The following is an 18,606-nucleotide window of genomic DNA, read 5'->3' as shown; positions in this document are numbered from 1 at the left end:
CTTCAAAAGATCTTTAACATTTCAAATCCTGTAAAACATCAACAGGCCCAAGGGGAAACCTTCAATAAGTTGTTCTTGGCTTTGTGGTAAGGTTGTGACTGAAAAGTTAACAGTCTTTGACCAAAAAGAACAGAAACCAAGTGAGCTACAGCCCAGTCCCATCTCTCCATTTTGTCATTCCTAGTTTTTTTGTTTTTTTTTTTGTTTGTTTTTTTTTTTTTTTTTTTTTTTTTTGGCTTTTCGAGACAGGGTTCCTCTGTGTAGCCCTGGCTGTCCTGGAACTCACTTTGTAGACCAGGCTGGCCTCGAACTCAGAAATCCGCCTGCCTCTGCCTCCCAAGTGCTGGGATTAAAGGCATGCGCCACCACCCCTGGCTTAGTGTCTAGTCTTATAGCTGGGATGAATACTTGACAGAAGCAACTTCAGCAGGAAGGTCTTCTACTGTCTTCAAGAATCAAGTGCATCCTGGTAAAGGAAGCGTAACAGAGCAGCTGGATCAAGGACTACAGGAGTTTGCAGGTGCCATGTCTCACATCTTAGTGGATCAGGAGTTCTGCAACTCCCATCTGGATCAGTGATGACCCATACATATAAAGTGGGCTGAGAAAAAGGACGAGAAATGGCCAAGTACTCAGAGTGTGAAATGGAAAAGAGACAGGTCTTATGTCTACAAACCATAAATATACCTGGCTTCCAACCAAACCTAAACCTGATTGCCCAAGCATGAAACAAGGTGTGCTTCCAAATGCCAGCACAGAAGCACAAGAGACAGGGTGCTATGATTCTAATCTCAGGAAACCTCATTTTATTTACAACAGTCAAACAGGATTAGGAAGATGGCTCAGTAAAGTTCTTGCTGCACAATCATAAGGGCCTGATTTCAGACGAGCAGCAGCCATGTAAAAGCTGGATGTGGTGGCACTCATCTGTACATCTAGCACTGGGTATATAGAGAAAGGGCAGTCCTTTCAACTCCTTAGTAACTCTACCTAGTCAATTGGTAAACTTTAGTTTTGGTAACAGATTCTGTCAAAAACTAAGGAGGCCCAGACTAGAGAGATGGCTCTGTGGTTCAGATCACTCACTGCTCTTTCATAAGACCCAAGGTCAGTTCCCAGAACCCCATGTTAGGTGGCTTACAACCACTTGTATCTCCAGGTCCAGGAAATCTGGCGCCCTCTTCTGACCTATTTAGGCACTGCACACAGTGATGCACTTAAATATGAGCTGCCAAAACAGACATAAAAGGTAAATAAATAAAATTATTATTTAAAAACTAGAGAGCAATTGAAAACACATGTTGTTGTTGCCCTCTATCCATGACATATATACAAATGTGCACAAAATACACAAACATACATATAAGACACATATACACACAATATCTAAGGAGCTTTATTCAGTTAACAGAAAACCTGTGGTGAATAGGCTTCATGGGATTTTTGAACCAGAATATCAGCATGAGATGAATTAGTCACCAAAAACTAAGTACCTATCAATTACCAGGTACTAAGGATGAGAAAGGATTAGTAAATATGGGTTTGATAGAGACATTGGAACAAAGGAGGCAGGTTCTCTGCCTTGCATGCAAAGGAACAGAAGAAAGGGGTCTGAGGGCAGAGGAAGCATCCTGACTCAGGCCAATCATACAAACCAGCCTACAGAGAACCTATGGATACAGAATATGTGGCGGGTGTTGGCCAGAGAAAGAAAAGAAGGCAGAGGAGGAATGCCACATTGGAGAGGGGTAGGAGGTTTTCCAGGAGGGGTCCAGGGTAAGAGCATGATAAGAACGAACCTTGGCATTTCAGACAAGATGGTGATACCATCCACTGAGCCGGGAATATAGCAGAGGCTGGCTTAAGGAAGGATGCACATGGAAAGATGGAAGCTTTATCCTCCTAATTCCTTTAGTGGATTTGAGGCCACTGAGCTAGATTCTCTCTGTCCTTTGTCTCTGAGATAAAATCTTCCTCTTGTCTGACTCATCCTGTGTCACTTCAGTGACCTTCATAGATATGACTACTTGCTATTGTAGGTATGCCACAGAATGCTATCTTTCATGGTCATCCAACCTCCAAAGTGCCTTTCTACCTGTTTCTAATGATCTCAGCTATGTTCCTCCAAATCTATGTGGTCACATTCACAGAGGCTGCTGAACTCTGCACCTGGGGCTTCCTGCCAGGCATCTCTCTTGACCCAACTAAACTTCCAGAGAATTGTTTAAATACTACAGAGTTCATGGCAAACTCCTTCCTCCTTTTCCCTTGGCTGCCTCCTTTCTGAACACATTATTGTTTGAACTGCCTCTTGCTTTATGTATCTAGCAGATGTCTCCAGAATTCCTGAGTAACATAACCTCAAAAATTTAACAAAATAACTACAGATTCACAGAGTTGTAAGAAGCGACATAAAGAGGTTTCTTGTGCTTTGCTCAGTTTCCTCAAAAGGTCACATTACGGCAAAACATAGTATATTATCACAAGAAAGATACTGAAATGCATACAATCCTATACTGGGTTTGAACTTCTGCCGTTCTACGTGCATTCATTTGATAGTGTTTGTTCATTTCCATACACTTTTATCAAATGTGTAGAGTCATGTGATATTACCACAGTCCAGACAAAGAACAGTTCCATCACCATAATGACCCCTTCTCCTCACCTCTGATAACACGCATACTTGTCTCTACCTCTCATATGTCTCCATCCTGCACCGTCTCAAACCCCAAATAACCACTAATTTGTTCTTTGTCTCCATAGTGATGTAATTCCAAGAAAGTCATACACATGGAATTCTACTGATGGCAGTGTTTAACACTGCCTGACTCCATTCACCCCAACTTTTAGGCCATCCCTCCCAGTGGAATGTACCAAAAGGTTGTTATCTTGTATTTCATAGTGTGGGACATATGAGCTCATTCAAATAAAGCAGTTATGAAAATTCATGAACAAGAAGCCTTGTGAGGCAGACAGCTACAACGTAAAAGGAATCAAGAGAAAAAGAAGACAAAATTGTTTATTCTCCAACCATTTTCTTACCTCAACTTCCCCACTATGCCTGCTTCAAAGCAAAATCTCTATAGCTCTATGCTTATGAATGGAAATTTGTGGAATTATTTATCCGTTCTTCCTTCCATTGAACTGAAAAATGTTAATATTAAGTACCCACCCTCTTACATGTCCTAGGGATATAAAACTAAATAAAACAGGCCATAAAACCCCTATTTTTACATAAATTATATATTTGACTGGATTTAATGGATATTATTCTATAACTATATACATTTCAAAAACTTAGTTAAAACCAAGCATCCTGGCACATGCCCAGGCTACACAGTGGGGAAAACAATGGGTCTGGGAATTTAGCTCAGTCAGTGAAGTGTTCTCTGTCCTTATCTCTCTATCTCTCTGTCTCTCTGTCTCTCTCGGTCTCTCTATGTCTCTCTGTGTCTCTCTGTCTTTGTCTATCTGTCACTCTGTTTCTCTTTGTCTCTCTGTCATTCTGTCTCTGTCTTTGTCTCTCTCGGTCTCTCTATGTCTTTCTGTCTATGTCTCTGTCTCTGTCTCTGTCTCTGTCTCTCTCTCTCTCTCTCTCTCTCTCCCTCCCTCCCTCTCTCTCAACCAGAGGGTATGGGTCATCATTGGAAGCTGTTGATATTAAACATGTGCACACACACACACACACAGTTAAGTGTGTTACTGCTAATTTCAGATATATTTAAAAAATCATTATCTTTCTCAAACAACAATATTTATGAGTTAGAGAAATAGAGAAGGGAGAAAAGATCCTATTCATAACACGAATCTATACTATGAAATGCTTGGCAACAGCACTGTGAGAAACAAAGATGAATAAGATTATGAAAATAAACACAAAGATAAAAAACTACATAGATCACATGTGAATGGGAAATCTCAATAATGTAAAAGAAAATGATATCTTTCTAAGATTTTTTAAATGATGTGTATAGGGGCTGAGAGGTTGCCCATGTATTAGTACAGTGCTTACAGAGAGGGCCTCGGATCCTCTGGACCTGGAGTTACAGGTGGTTGTAAGTGACCTGACCTGGGTCATGGACAGACTAGGCTACACAGGAAGATTTTTGTCTGAAACAAACAAACAAACAAACAAACAAACAAAAAACAATGGGAGTGGTAGGAATCCTAATAGCATTTAATACTTTGAAATTTTTATTCTCAGCTGTACGTGACAGAAACCTGCAGGTAGATTGATTTCAAAAACAAAGAATAATTTTAGAAAGACCAGGTTTCGGCTGTCCATAGAGCTCAGAAGCATGTGGCTACTAAGTGACGATGCTAGGTTCAATCCCTTGTATGTGAAAAGAGAAAAAGAGAGAGGAAGGAAGGAAGGAAGGAAGGAAGGAAGGAAGGAAGGAAGGGAGGGAGGGAGGGAGGGAGGGAGGGAGGGAGGGAGGGAGGGAGGGAGGAAGGAAGGAAGGAAGGAAGGAAGGAAGGAAGGAAGGAAGGAAGGAAGGAAGGAAGGAAGGATCAAGAAGGAGATGGTAAAATTTCTAAATGTATTTTTTAATTGCAGAATACAAATAACCAAGCTATATCATTAACTGTGTTCCTAGACAATGCTTGATCCCAAGTTCAAGTCAAAGGTTATGGGGTTCACTATTCAGATGCCATTTGCCTAGACATCTGCCACAAATTCAAGTAATGAGTGCTATCTATGCCTTTGTATTTCCGTTGTCTGCTTTGTACTAAGTTAACTCAACACCTTCCCAAATAACAAAAAATGAGAGCCACACCTTTTTTTCTCCAGTTCTGCTTCCTAGAGAATTCACTGAAGACAATAGTGTCAGAACTATTACTTTAAAAATGAACTCAAACCTACAAGACATAAGTTGGGAATGTAACACAGTTGGTAGTATGTGCATAACATTCACAGGCCCTGAGTTCCATCCCTACTATCACATAAACCAGAGTGCCTGCCTGTAATCTTGGCAGTTCAGGGGTGCAGTCAAAAAGTTCAAGGTCATCCTCACCTACACAGGCAGTTAAGTGTAATCCTGTAATACAGGAGACACTGTCTTAAAGAAAATAGCAAGAATAGACTAGAGAAGTGGCTCAACAGTCAAGAAGATGCACTGCTCTTGCTGAATTTGGTTCCCAGCACTCAGATCAGGTGGCTTATGGCTGCTTGTAACTCTTGCTCATGGGGATCTGATACCTTCTTTTAAAAACCCCAAATGTTGGGCCAGTAAGATGGCTCAGAGGGTAAAGATGATTGCTACCTGACCTCAATCCCTGGAACCCACATGGAAGAGAGAACTGACTCCCATAAATTGTCCTCTGACCTCCACATTCGCACACACACTCACTCACTCACTCACACACAAATATATATAATTTTTGGTTAGGGACAGGTCAGTCCTTTAATCCCAACACTCAAGAGGCAGAGGTGGTTGGTGCTTTGTGTCCACTACAGAGTTTTTTAGGACAGTCAGGGCTACATAGAGAGATCCTGTCTAAAAAACAAGCAAACTCTGGGTGGTTGTGGCAAACACGTTTAATCCTAGCACTCAGAAGGCAGAGGCAGGTGGAAATCTGAGAATTCAAGGCCAGCCTGTGCTACACAGGCTAGCCAGGGTTATACAGAGAACCCCTGTCTTGAAAAACCCAAACCAAAACAAACAAAATGAGATGCTCAGGAGACCACTGGGGAGATGGGTCAAGTACCTGAGTTTGGATCTGCAGCTTCCACATAGAAGCCAGGCATGGCAGCGTGAATCTAGGACCCTGGCAGTGTGGAATAGAAACATGCAGATGCTGAGGGTTTGCTAGCTGTACAATCTACAACTGTCCAGGTTCAGTGAGAAATTATTTCAACAAAGGTAGAGTGCTAAAGAAAGATACCTAAAGAGAAATGGATGTCTCCCTCCCCCTCCCGCCCTCCCCCCCAACACACACACACACAAGCTCAAAAACTGACAAAACAGGCTAGATGTGTTGACAGTGCACGTTTAGAATCCTAATGACTATTGAGAGTCACTCTCCTGTGGGGATGTGGCTACTGTAGTTTGTTCATGCCTCAGTGGGCAGCCACATTCTCATGTATATATGTGCAGTACTAATTTGATTTAAGAGAATATTAATAACAATTAAAAAGACATGAAGTTGGAAGGGACATGGGATAGGGCCGGGGGGGGGGGGGCGTTGGAGGGAGAGAGTCGTACATGGATATGCTCAATATGCATTGTATAAATATATAAAACATTCAAAAATAAAAACGTTTTTAAAAATAAATAAGGAAGCAAATAAACAAAACTGATAAAGCTTATGAGACAACAAGAAATCCAGAGCTGTGGGAGCCCACACACATGCCTCTGAGGCATTAGAAACTTTCCAAGGCAGGCAAAGCACCAAAGTCAAGCTTCTGCATAGTAAGTTAAGAAATGTAATAAAAACTCTCCTCAAATCAAATTGTGAAGCCAAAATGTTAGAGCCAAGGAATAAGACTGACTCAAAAGCAAAAGTGCTTTTCCTAAATTAAGCCCTGAAGACTGAAAGGATCTAAGAGCTGGTGACACCAAGCAAAGCAAAACAAAAACTCAAAGAAATCATGTATTTTAGACTTCGAAGCTATATGTGTGTGTGTGTGTGTGTGTGTGTGTATAACCCTGATATAATATATATATTCTTTAGTGCTACAACTACAACCTTTCATTTGATTATATTATAGTTTATTCTCTTGGTTTTGCTGTACAAGATTATAAACTGAGAGCAAAGACTAATATTTTATTTCCATATCTGTTAACACAAAACACCTGCCTTGATAAACAAAAGATACTGACTTTTTTAAATGACTCAATAAAGAAGTTATCAGTCCTTTCATGTATGACTTAAGATTAGGGCAAACAATGGTGATGACTTGGAGAGATCAATAGATGGATAGACAGACAGACAGACAGACAGACAGACAGACAGAGATATATTGCAATGATAATGAAGAAAAATACAGCCAAGAAAACAGGAAATGGAGCATTGTGAGCAGGAGCCAGGAGAAAATCATAAAGAGGGAACTGATCCGAAGGTAATTCATTAAAGAAGAAACCAACTTAGACGGCCCCACAGTAATCAGAGTAATATAAATGTGTAAATCTTGTAGGTTTCTATCATGGTAAAGTTGACAAGGCCAAGTGCTGGCAAGGCTGTTACACAATGGCTACTATAGAACCACACCTGCTTCTTTGGGAGATCATTGGGCACCACTTCATAACAATGAAGTGATAAGCACTGTGCACAGCAGAAACTACACTCCTGGGTATAATTTTGGAATAGGAGGCATCAAACGTTTTGGTCTTACAACTCTAGATGCTAAAACCCTTGATGACCTTCATGTGCATTTTAAATATGGTTTCTCACTATTGGTATTTACCATATTACAGGTAAAAAAATTAAGGCACAGGACAGACTGCACACTCCATTAGTCATCAAAGCACATTTTTGCTAAAACTTTTGTTATAAAAGTTTTTCAAATTAAACCACAACAAACAAACAACAACAAAAACCCAAAACCAAAACTCTTCAGGCATTGAGGTTGGAGAGACCTACCGTCTATCCATCTTATTTAATTCCTATACAGTTAGAACAGCCAAAGCTCAGCAGAGTCCAGGGTGGATCTGAGATCAGTGGAGCTGACACCAACCCACAAAGATGTCCCCTGACCTCAAGTCTTCCAACACATCTATCCTGAGGCAGTAAGGAAAACAGAAAATTTGGTGACTCATTGGAGTATTGAAATCAGAGAGGGAACTCAAAACATACATCTGCAAGCTGTCTGAAACCTTTTATCCTAGCATTTGGGAGCAAAAGCAGGAGAAACATGTGAAATCAAGGCTAGCCTGAGCTACATATAGAGATCCTGTCTCAGAAAAAAATAATCTGTCAAGGTCTGGGGTGTGTCTTGGCTTTCATTCCTATACCTAGTACCACACACATACAGAGACATCTTGAGAGTCATGAGATATACATCTTTGCCAAAATCAGTGGTACTCCACCTGTAGAGATCCATGCTCCAGCACACACTGGGCACTATCTGCAGTCCTCTTCTGGTTGCAAGACAGAAGGGTGCTACCTGGATCTGCTAGGTAAAAGCAAGAGATTGTGTGCCAAACATCTTTACACTGCACAGGATAGCACCCACTTTTCCCTTGCCAACAAAATATCCATTCTCAATCAACCAACTTTCCTTTTCCTCTTATTGCCCCACCACCAATTCCTGGAACCCAGAAGCTCAAATATGCTAGACAGGTTTTAACACTATGCTACCCCAACCACACATACAACTTCCAGGCTAAAATTCAGAGTCATCGTGGTAAGGAACTGCTCTGTAGTCTGTATGTAGACACAGGTAAACCTAAGTAACTCTTCTCTGGCATAGACAAGGGCCCCAGGATGCCGCAGCTCGTGGCTTAATCTAGACTTCTGAAGACTGATGCGCTGCCAATTCCACTAAGGGAGCTGTCCTACTGGACATTGTGCTCTCTGTATGAAGCCTCAACCATAGAACCATAGAGAAAATTCTAGAAAAAACCTTTGGATCCAACTAGCTTACCCCCTTTCATTGGAGAGAGAATGTGACAACTGGCAACTAACAGACACATCATGGCATCATTCAAAGGCCTAGAAATAAAGAGATACACAGAACACCAAATACCTCTAATGATCATTGCTACTCAAGAGAACTAAAGGGACCAGCTTTGTGCTAGAGGTATACACAGTCACTGCCAATAGGAAAACTGGGGAAAGCATTAGGGGATGGAACATTTCAGCAGGACATTACAACTCAGTGAGTTTGTGCCACAGTTTTGAAACTGGGGCTAAAAATCATTGGACACTTCTCCACTTGCAAGGTAGAATATGTATTGTTACCTGGAATCTCAACTATACTATGTGACTTATAATGTATATAATTCAATGAAAGCAACACTTTGTGACTTCAGAGGCCAGTTGACTAAAGCGCAGATATGCAGACCTATGGAAGAGTGGCCTCTAATTTGCTGTATAGCTGAGGCTAGCCTTGGATTCCTGATTCTCCTGAGGGTTGGGATTACAGACATGTACCAGCAAATCCAATGGTGATCTTATCTACCTACTTTAGAACAACAAATCCTCAGTCAATGGACCTCTGAGCAGGCCTCTGGAAGAACTGAGTCTACAATAAAGAAAGGTTCAGGAGCCTCTGAGCCAAGCTTCCCAGTCACTCAAGAGCAGTAGAGGAAGGACATTCACATTGTACAAAGTGACAGTAAACACAAAGTTGGAAAATCAAACCATCAGATAGGAAACACACCTGGAGACAGGAAAGTCAGTGCATCTAGAAAGTATAATTCCTGGAGCCCAGTGAAGCTCTCGGTCGTTAGGCCTCTCTGAGCGGCCAGAACAGGCCTTTCATTGTCATCTCTCTCAAGCAGTGGCTCTCAAGCTTTCTAAAGCTATGACCCTTTAACACAGTTCCTCATGCTTTGAAGACCCCCAATCATAACATTATTTTCGTTGCTACCCGCAAATACCCGTTTGAATGGCTTCTGTGCATTTGTTACAGTTACTTGCTGTCTGTCTTGTGCTGAGAAATGACGGCCTGTAACATCAAAAGTGGGGCTGATAACTTATTAAACCTCTCAAGACTCAGTCTCCAGACCCTGTAAAGGACTAATTAACACACAAAATGGTAACCTCAGAACCACTCAGGGAAAAAAAATTCTCCCCATCCTCATGATACCCAATTCCCACGACTAAGGAAGGCAGAGTCAAGGAGCTTAACGCCAATCTTGCATACTTTCTGGGGCACATCTATAAAGCCTGATCCCCCAAGTCAGTGTCCAGATTGCTGTTAGGATCCCAGCATGGCCACTCAGTGCTTAGCACCTGGGGTCACTGTGCTCTTGTGCACCTAGTTCTGCTGGCTGTTTGCTGAGGCAGAAGGCTAGCCCCAAATTCAAGATCCTCCTGACTCCACTTATGGAACACTGAAAATAAAAGGCTTGTGTCACCACATGTGGCATAATTAGCAGAGTGGTTGTTTTCTTTTGGTGTGATGTGGCATTTTGGATTCCTTTTCTTTCCTTAGGCTAGTAGTAGTCTAGACTATAGTCTAGACTGCTCTCTAACTCACAGCAATCCTTCTGCATCAACCCCAAATGCTGGGATTAGGCATAGGTCAGCACATCCAGTTTCCTTTTGTTCTTTTTTAAAAGATTACATTTATTTATTCATTCTTTCTTTTTTGTGGTAATTAAGATAGAACCCAGGTCCTTGCACATGTCAAATAAGTATTCCACCAATGAGCTACGTCTTCAGCTTTTTGAATTATTTGAAATGAAGATTTAATTCACATAACACAAATAAACTTTTCAATGTGTCTAACCCAATCATTTTTATGGTACTTTAAGAATGTACAGCATCACCTTTCTCTATTTCATTATTCCCCAAAGCCTTTACCGTCTAAGCAGTGACTTACCATCATCTCCTTCCCCTACTCCTCAGCAACCACTAATCTAATTTTTGTTTGCATAGATGTGAGACCTCTGACCATTTCATGTAAACAACACAGTCAGGATGTGCAAAGTGCATTTTTTAAAATGTTGCTTGGAACATCAAAGAAGTCGGATTAATATGTACTAATCTGAAAAGGGATTCTGGAAGGTAGGTCCTGTGCTGAGCACTTTAGACACTTAAATGTATTTAATCCTAGTAAATACCACGCCAGGAAGAAAGGGCTACTGTCCCCATGGTATAACTGAAGAAACTAACAGTATCGGCTCCAGAAGGCTGCTAAACTCCGTGGAGCTACATGTTTCTCATGGAGGAAGTTGGTTACTGTCCACTCCTTTTATTTCATTTTTAAAATTAACATACAAAGTAATGAGCTTCATTATATGTCATATATATACTGTTGTACTTCACTCATGTTCACTGTCCCCATTATCCACTACGTATTCTCCCTTCTGCCACCATCTTGATTTCGTATATTCACATAATCACATCTGAGAAAATGTTATATTTATCTCTCCCCCATTCACCTCCTCCTTTTCTTGTTACATTACTACTTCCCTACCTCTTCTCAATAGCCCTGCTTTATCTTCATTCAAGCAAATATAAATATACACATGGATACACATATAGACTTAGCATATGAGAAAAGACATTTGGGTATTTGCCTTTCTGGGTGACATATTTTTACTTAACATGATCATCTCCAGTTCTACCCATTTGCCAGCATGGAATATAATTTTTCTTGTTCACAGAGGAATGAAACTCCATTGTGAGGCTGGTTCAGTAGGGAGAGGCATGTGCCATCAAGCCTGATAACCTGAGTTTGATCCCTGGAACCTATATGGTGGAAGAAGACAACAACGAAAGAAAGTTGTCCTCTGACCTCCATGTGTTCCCTGCAGTGTGGCATGGTGCCTACACATACACACCCCAATAATAATAACATTAACAATAATAATAACAATAATAATAATTTAAATTATTTCAAAACTCCATTGTGTACATGTACATTTTCATTAGCCACCTGTCAATTGATGGGAGTCTAGACTAATTCCATAATCCTGACTATCAGGAATAGTGACAAACATGGTCCACAGCTATCTTCATGGTCTGTTAACTTAAGGTTCTTTAGGTATGTGTGCAGGAGTGGTAGAGCTGAATCATAACATGAGCTCTATTTGCAGTTTTTGAGGAACCTCATACTGATTTCCAGTGGCTGTACCAGTGGTGAGTAAGGCCCCCTGCATCCTCATCAGCACCATTCTAACCTCAAGCAATTTTAATTTGCATTTCCACAAAGACCTAGGAGGTTGAACATTTCCTCAAATATTTATTAGCCATTTATATTTTGTCCTTTGAGAGCTGTCTATTTACTGACTGGATGGTCCTGGCTGTGGTAAAATGGAATTGCAAAGCAGTTTGAATTGCATGGACCCTATTTGTCCCTTATTTTTCAAGACTGAAACAGGTCACTATGTATGTCGAGGGGTAAAGCAGATCACAGTGGCAACCTTCCCAGGTTGGTACATGGGATACATGTGTGTGATGTACTAAGAGTCTGTCTCATGGAAGGCCTTCTTGAAGTATAGGTACCATTAGGACTCTTAGACACACAAATACACACACACACACACACACACCTGAGGTCCTTCTCCCTGGCGCTCAGAAGAACAACTTGCCACTCAGGGAACCTTCAGATGACACACCTGTCCTCAGAAAATGTTTCAGAAGCAGTAGAACATACATTAATGTTAACTCCCCCTATGTTTCTATAGAGCAACTTCTTAATCACCCTTTCAACTTTTCAGAACTAAGATCTATCTCTGCTTCCTAGATCCTGGAGGGATTTTACATCTTATCCCCAGAAGTGCTTCTGGGACCTTCCGCCTGCCTTCTATGGTTGCTCAGGTACAACCCATTACTGAGGACCAGTAATGGGACCAGTAAAGGGACACTGAGGTAGAGCTCTCTGGACCCCACTACAGAAAAATTAGGTCCCTACCTTCAAAACAAAGATACTTCTGGCTTAGTACTCTTAGGTCAAACAAAGAAAAACAGAAAGATCACAGAGCGGTGTGCTTATCTGGATTGAACCCTGCTATTCCTTCTGATGATGTCACCTCAGTTCCCTTACCTGGAAGTGAGGATCCTAACCTGAACAGTTGTTGTGATGTTTCACTCAAAACAAGATACACGTTAGGCATGGTGCCACATAAGTATAACCCCAGGTCTCAGGAGGTAGAGGCAAGAGAACCAGAAATCTAAGCCACAGTCTCAGTAAGCAGAGGCAGGAGGATCAAGAGTTCAAGACCAGCTTTGAACACAGCAAATTTGAGGCTACCAAATTGGGCTACATGAATATCTGTCTTAAAAAAAAAAAAAAAAAAAAAAGCAAACAAGGAAAGAAGACATATGATATACATGGCACACAGAAAACACCCAGGAAGTGGTAGCTGATCTAAGACGGTTACATTCCTGCACCAAAGACATCTTTGTGACTTTAGTCATTATATGCACTGATTAAACAGGTTTAGAGAACTCATTTTCAGGAAGCCAAGGAAGGTTAGAAGTGGGGCAGCCTCCAGGTCTAAATGAATGATGCCTAGTGTTTTAAGATGGTTACTGTGGAGTCATAGAAGCCTGGGAGCAAACCCTAGCTGCCAATTAATCACTGTATGACTTCACCTCTACCAGCTTCCCCAATCTGTCTCAACTCAAAGCAGGAAAACCTGAGGCCATTTATAGTCTAGTTTAAAAACCTCCACGCTATAAGATGCAATTATCTACCATGCACAGGGCTTCATGTTCCAATTCAGCAAAGGAAAAAAAAAAAGTCCACATTTATAGTCTCAGGCATCTCCCGCAGTGTTTGGAACACAACCCTCAAGGATAAGGTGGGCTACTGGATGCTTTACAAAAGCCCATCAGACAATAAAAATTTTATCACCAAAGGGAGACTAAAACTGTGAGCCACTCTTTATCCCTGTGACTGTTTGCTTTCCTCCCTCCATAGCATCTATGACATAGATCTGATGTTCATGCTGGGGTTCTTCCTCTACCAGATTGTCATCGCAGAGATACAAGTCTTAGCTGTCTTCACCCTCTGCAGCATCAGCTCCTAGAACCCAGAACCGAGACTTTGTAGCTCACTGAAAGGTTCTGTAAGTGACATAAGCTTACTAAAAGTCAGTGCTAAGACCAAGTTTTGTTTGCCTAAGCCTATGTTTCTTACTGGTTGGGTTTGCCTTCATTTTCAGAAAGCTCAAAGCATAATCTTGCTTTGAATCAATTATAATTGCAGTGTTTTCTTGAAGCCATTTTCTCCTCCTGATGTGGAAACGGGACATAAATAAATGAAAGAAGACTCTACTGGTACATGCTTAAGATGCTATGCTCAATCACAGATTGTATTTATTATAGGAAGATGTTACTCAGACTTGAATGTGCCTGCAAATTCCTGGAGGATCTGATTATTTCGCTAAATAAAACACAGAATCTGACTCAGTAGGTCATGAGCTACTTACTGCATTTCTAACATTAGACCCCAGGTGATGCCACTGCGGCCTGGTCCACAAATTGAGTTGCACACAGTGGAAGAAACTTGTTCCCTTGATTCAGCACAATTTCTGTGTCCACCTCCTTCACAAAATATGACCAAAGTCTCTAGAAGTGTAGGGACAGACACCAAAAGCATGTAGGACGCTGTTAAGACCTCCAAGTTGCCCCCACCCTATTTTTGCTTGGCCTCACGCCAAACCCTCCGAGATCCTGATGAAAGTGGCCAGAAAGTCTCCTGGGAAGCTCTCCAGATGCTTTTGCTGCAGGTGGCCTCACAGTCAATTTTCAAAATGACTGCTTTTTCCAAGGTTTTTCCCAAGGTACACTCCTAGGGACAGCTGTTGTCACCAATGCTTGGCTAGGATTTTGAATATCCTAGTATTTTAATACCAGCCCTAAGAAGGTCCCATCCCTCATCTTCAATTCACAGTGGGTTCAGTTCCAAAAGTCTCAGACCCTCACCCCTTGGCCTAGAGCTCAGGTCGCCCGATGCCCCCCCCCTCGGGTCAGCCAGGCGGAGACAGGGCCGCTCATGCGCAGAGCGACCCCCAGGCCACAGGGCGGGGTCCCTGAGTGCCCCAGCCCGCACCCACCTTACCTCTCTGGACCAGGGTGGCCAAGGAGAAAACGAGGCAAACGAGGAAAGCGGTGAGCCTGGCTACCATGGCTGGGAGCAGGCGCAGGGGCCTGGAGGAGCACAGTTAGCGCAGGAGGGCCCTGGGGGAGGGGAAGAGCCGGGGAGGAGGAGCCTAGCACAACCGCAGGACCCCGCCCAGAGCTGGCACTACTAGCTCAGCCTAGGAGGGCGGTGGCGAGGCGCGACTAGATGCCTGCGGGGGGCGGGGGGAGTTGAGAGGCTGACTCTGCTGGGCCCACTGCAGGAGACGGGGGAAACACTGCTGTCTCCGAGATTTGGCCGCAGTCTGGAGGCGGGACATGGGGAAGAGGGCGGGGACGGGGCTCACAGACACCTATTGGGTCTCCTGATCTGGATTGGGTGGCATGTGTACTTGCTGCTCACAGGCCCCTTCCCATCCCGCTGTCGCTATGGGAATGTCAGAAGTGGCCTGCTAGCCCCTAGCAGTGTGTCACCAGAAGCCAAGGGGTGGGAAACAGCTGTGGAAGTGATGTTCAGAAAAGGCCACCTGTGAGACCACTACACCCTGCCCAGAGGTTGTGACCTTGGGTCGCACCTTCCTCCTCTAGCTCAGTTCTCCCAGCTTTGAGGACCTCAGTGCCTCAGCAGCACTTGCTACTCCAGGCTGAAAACTGCAACAAAATCCCAGTCCCGGACTAAAAGAACGGATCTGTTTGTGTAGCTGCTAGGAACCAGGTGGAAGCTGGCGAAGCCATGGCAGGCAACAGGGAGGGTGAGCTCAGCCCAGAGTAAAAGCTCTGGGGAACAGTTCCCCGAGACTTGCGTTAGAGACAGGGTTAGTACTGCGAAAGTTCACAGCTGCTCAATCTATTGTGACCAACAAACGCGCTGCAGTCTTTTCCCATGAATCTCTGCAAATGGAGTCCGCCTCCCTGGCGGCGAGAATGCAGATATTCTCTGCTGCTGACAACCAAAAGCCTACTTACTGCAGCCTGGAAGTGAAAGCTCCCAAGATGAGCCGGGCTGCAGCCAGCTCTCAGGACAAAGAAACACTGCTCAGGGTGGCAGCATGGAACCTGTCCATGCCATCATCATCATGCGGCTGCCCTGGAATCACTTCCAAGGACTGCTCCTACTCCTATCCCCAGGGTTCGTGTGTAGAAAGAACACATATGCACAAGCAGGCGCACACACACACACATACACCCCTCTGTGTCTGTCTGTCTGTCTGTCTCTGCCTTTCCTCTCCCTCCCTCTGTTTACTCCCTCTCTGTCCCCCTTTCTCTGTTTCTATTCTATCCATTGCACTAAACATGAGACTGGGAAAGACAAACACAAAGTGTTAGAGTAGACCTTCCCATGGACAAAAAAAAAAAAAAAAAAAATCCCGGCTGGAGCTGAAGAGTAGAAATAGCCGATAAATCTTTATTTCTTATAATGACCTTATGTATCCCCTCAGTAATCAAGGAGAGGAAATGAATGAGTGGGAGTGTCTTGACTTTGAGGGAATTACCATGGGACTATGCAATCAAAGGGGCCAAGAACAATGGCTTTCAGAAGCCCATGGAACAGACCTTGCTGAACAACAACAACAAAGTTGATGGGGTGATGGAGTGGTAGGATGGACTATAGTGCGGACTCTAAGAAACTGAGCTATCACAGTGGAGGTACTGGCAGGCAATGATGCAGGACCTAACTTCTATGCTTCTCTACAACACAAGTTAAGCATAAAAGATGACCTGCCTTGATAAAGTAGCAAGAACCAAGAAAAAAAAGAGTGGTGTATTATAATATGTCAAATGATACCAGATAAACAAAAAACCTAGTTAATCAAAGTGCCTGAATAAGGCTATGAGATAGCACCCCCTTTGTAAGATGATGTCTCTGGGGCCTAGTGTGTCTCTCAGTCTCTTTTAAGTGGGGTTAATTTGAGTGTGGGAAGCATGGTGCATCTTTCAGTTGGAGAGAAGTGCTTACCTGGAACTTGCTGAGCAACTCAGATAATTGAAGTCCTGCTGAATGCCAAGTGAACATGGAACTGTTTACACACAGGAAATCCAACACTTACAAGCCATAATCCTTGTACCCTTCACTGTGCACAACTTCCTTAGTATCAATGCTTCTGAGTTCTGGGACCAATGGCTGACCAAGCATCTTGTAGACACACTATGTCCTTCTCCTTACCCTGTACACCTAGCTCTTCCCTGAACTTCTCATGCCCTGAATATTGCCACCAACTGGAAAAAAGCATTTGGGTTCTTCAAGCTTTCCTCCTAAAATGCTGACCTTTTTCACAAGACAGAAAAATGTATCATGATCCTAGGAGCACAGCAGTTGTCCAGAGTATGCCAAGAACACTGCCAATGACCCTTTGTCTTTCTGTGAGTCAGCCTGGTGTTCAACCACTCCCCGGCTTTCTTCTCCTGTTAAGCCATGATCTCTTGGAGGTCTTGGGTTTCAGCATCTTGCCAGGACCATGAAGTTCTATTGCTACCCAACTGAACAGCTGCCAAACCTTTCTCACAAAATGGTCACCCTCAAATTTTATGTGCCATCCACCTTTCCATGGGGACCTCCTTCAGCCTTGGCCAAAGCAACCGAAGTAGGTGGCATCTACCAACCAGGACTTAATACTGCTTAAGGTGCCCATCAAGAGAGTACCATTGTCCCTGTTGAAATGGCTCTTCTCTGACAGTTGTGGTGGGTCATCCCTTCAATCCCAACCATCCAGATGCTGAGGCAGGAGAACTACCACAATATCAGAGCCAGCGAAGGCTACACAGGAAAATGCTGCATACTTGTCATTCCCTGATGCTTCACCTCTGCATTAGCTGCCTCCCATGAGCTTCTGCCACATCTCTCAGGCTTGGGCCCTAACACCAAGTCTTTACTGAACCCTACACACACACACACACACACACACACACACACACACACACACTGGTGCTGCAGGAAGAGGGAGCATTGGGAAAGGAAGGTCTCCTGTCCATCAACCTAGCTCCCCACTGAGTCCCATCCTCCATGGCTGACTTCATACTAAAGGTTCCGGCCAGTTATGTGCAGAGAAGCAAAAAGAAGCTCCAACCCCCAGAGTCTTGACCTTTATTCTGTAACCATGAACTTTGTTGCTGTACAAAAGTCCTTTATTTAATGGAACGTTGCAGTGTTTTGTTTAAAGTGCTTGCTGCAGAAAATTAAAAAATTGCAAGCCTACTACTTCCCGAATTGAAAAAAGAAAAAGAAAACAAAATCTAGCAGGCAAAATTGACACATCTTTGAGCCTTTAGCCCACAAGGACACAGATGTATGAAAACTGGCAGAGCATGTCCCATAAGTGGACAGAAGCTCTGGAAAAGGCACCCCTCTTCTTTTATAACTTGCAAGCACATTATCACCAGACTCCCCACAGCACTCCTCGTCTCTGGTTTTGAGGATTTGGTCATATGGCAAGGTCAGACAAGGTCTTGGATGCCAAGTCAACAGCAAAGGTTTGATCCTGAGAACACAGGAAAAGCATTAAAGGCTTCTAAAGAACCTGCAGCCTGACAAGGCCTGTGGCTAATGGAAGAATGACCAGCATAATGCAAGAGGAAAGACTAGGTCTGGATTCGAAAGGCCACATTAGAGGGTAGCAGGAGTTGTCTGGGCCTGGTTAGAAGGCAGGGGAAAGGAGGAACTTCAAGGACACGGGAATTGAGCCAGGAGAGGGAAGCAGTTAGAGTCAAGGCCCTGTGTAGGAGCTGGAGGCTTCTGCCTACAGACCATTGTCCTGTAGAATTGATGTAATGGGAAAATAACAGTGGACCCAGCCAAGAAGAAAGGAGTTCCCAGAAAAAAAAAAAAAAAAAAAAAAACACAACAACAACAAAAACGACTGAGGAGAATGCCAGAGGGACTGGAGAAGAGACACATGAAATAGGAGT

General features: G+C 43.2%; 1 protein-coding gene across 2 annotated transcripts in view; it reads right to left on the bottom strand.

The window, feature by feature from the left end:
• Positions 1–14,999, bottom strand: part of Cd99l2 (CD99 molecule like 2) — a 74,645-nt gene extending 59,646 nt beyond the window's left edge. For both annotated transcript variants that reach the window (XM_021153588.2, XM_021153589.2), the window contains exon 1: positions 14,684–14,999. In XM_021153588.2, coding sequence (XP_021009247.1) covers positions 14,684–14,750 — 67 coding nt within the window. In that variant the 5' untranslated portion in view covers positions 14,751–14,999. The remainder of the gene's footprint in view (positions 1–14,683) is intronic.
• Between the last annotated feature and the right edge of the window lie 3,607 nt (positions 15,000–18,606).

The sequence above is a fragment of the Mus caroli genome, unplaced genomic scaffold, assembly GCF_978045245.1.
Source record: "Mus caroli unplaced genomic scaffold, Mus_caroli_1 scaffold_5, whole genome shotgun sequence".
NCBI lineage: Eukaryota > Metazoa > Chordata > Mammalia > Rodentia > Muridae > Mus > Mus caroli.
The sequence above is the reverse complement of the archived record's forward strand: the minus strand, read 5'-3'. Positions and strand labels throughout refer to the sequence as shown.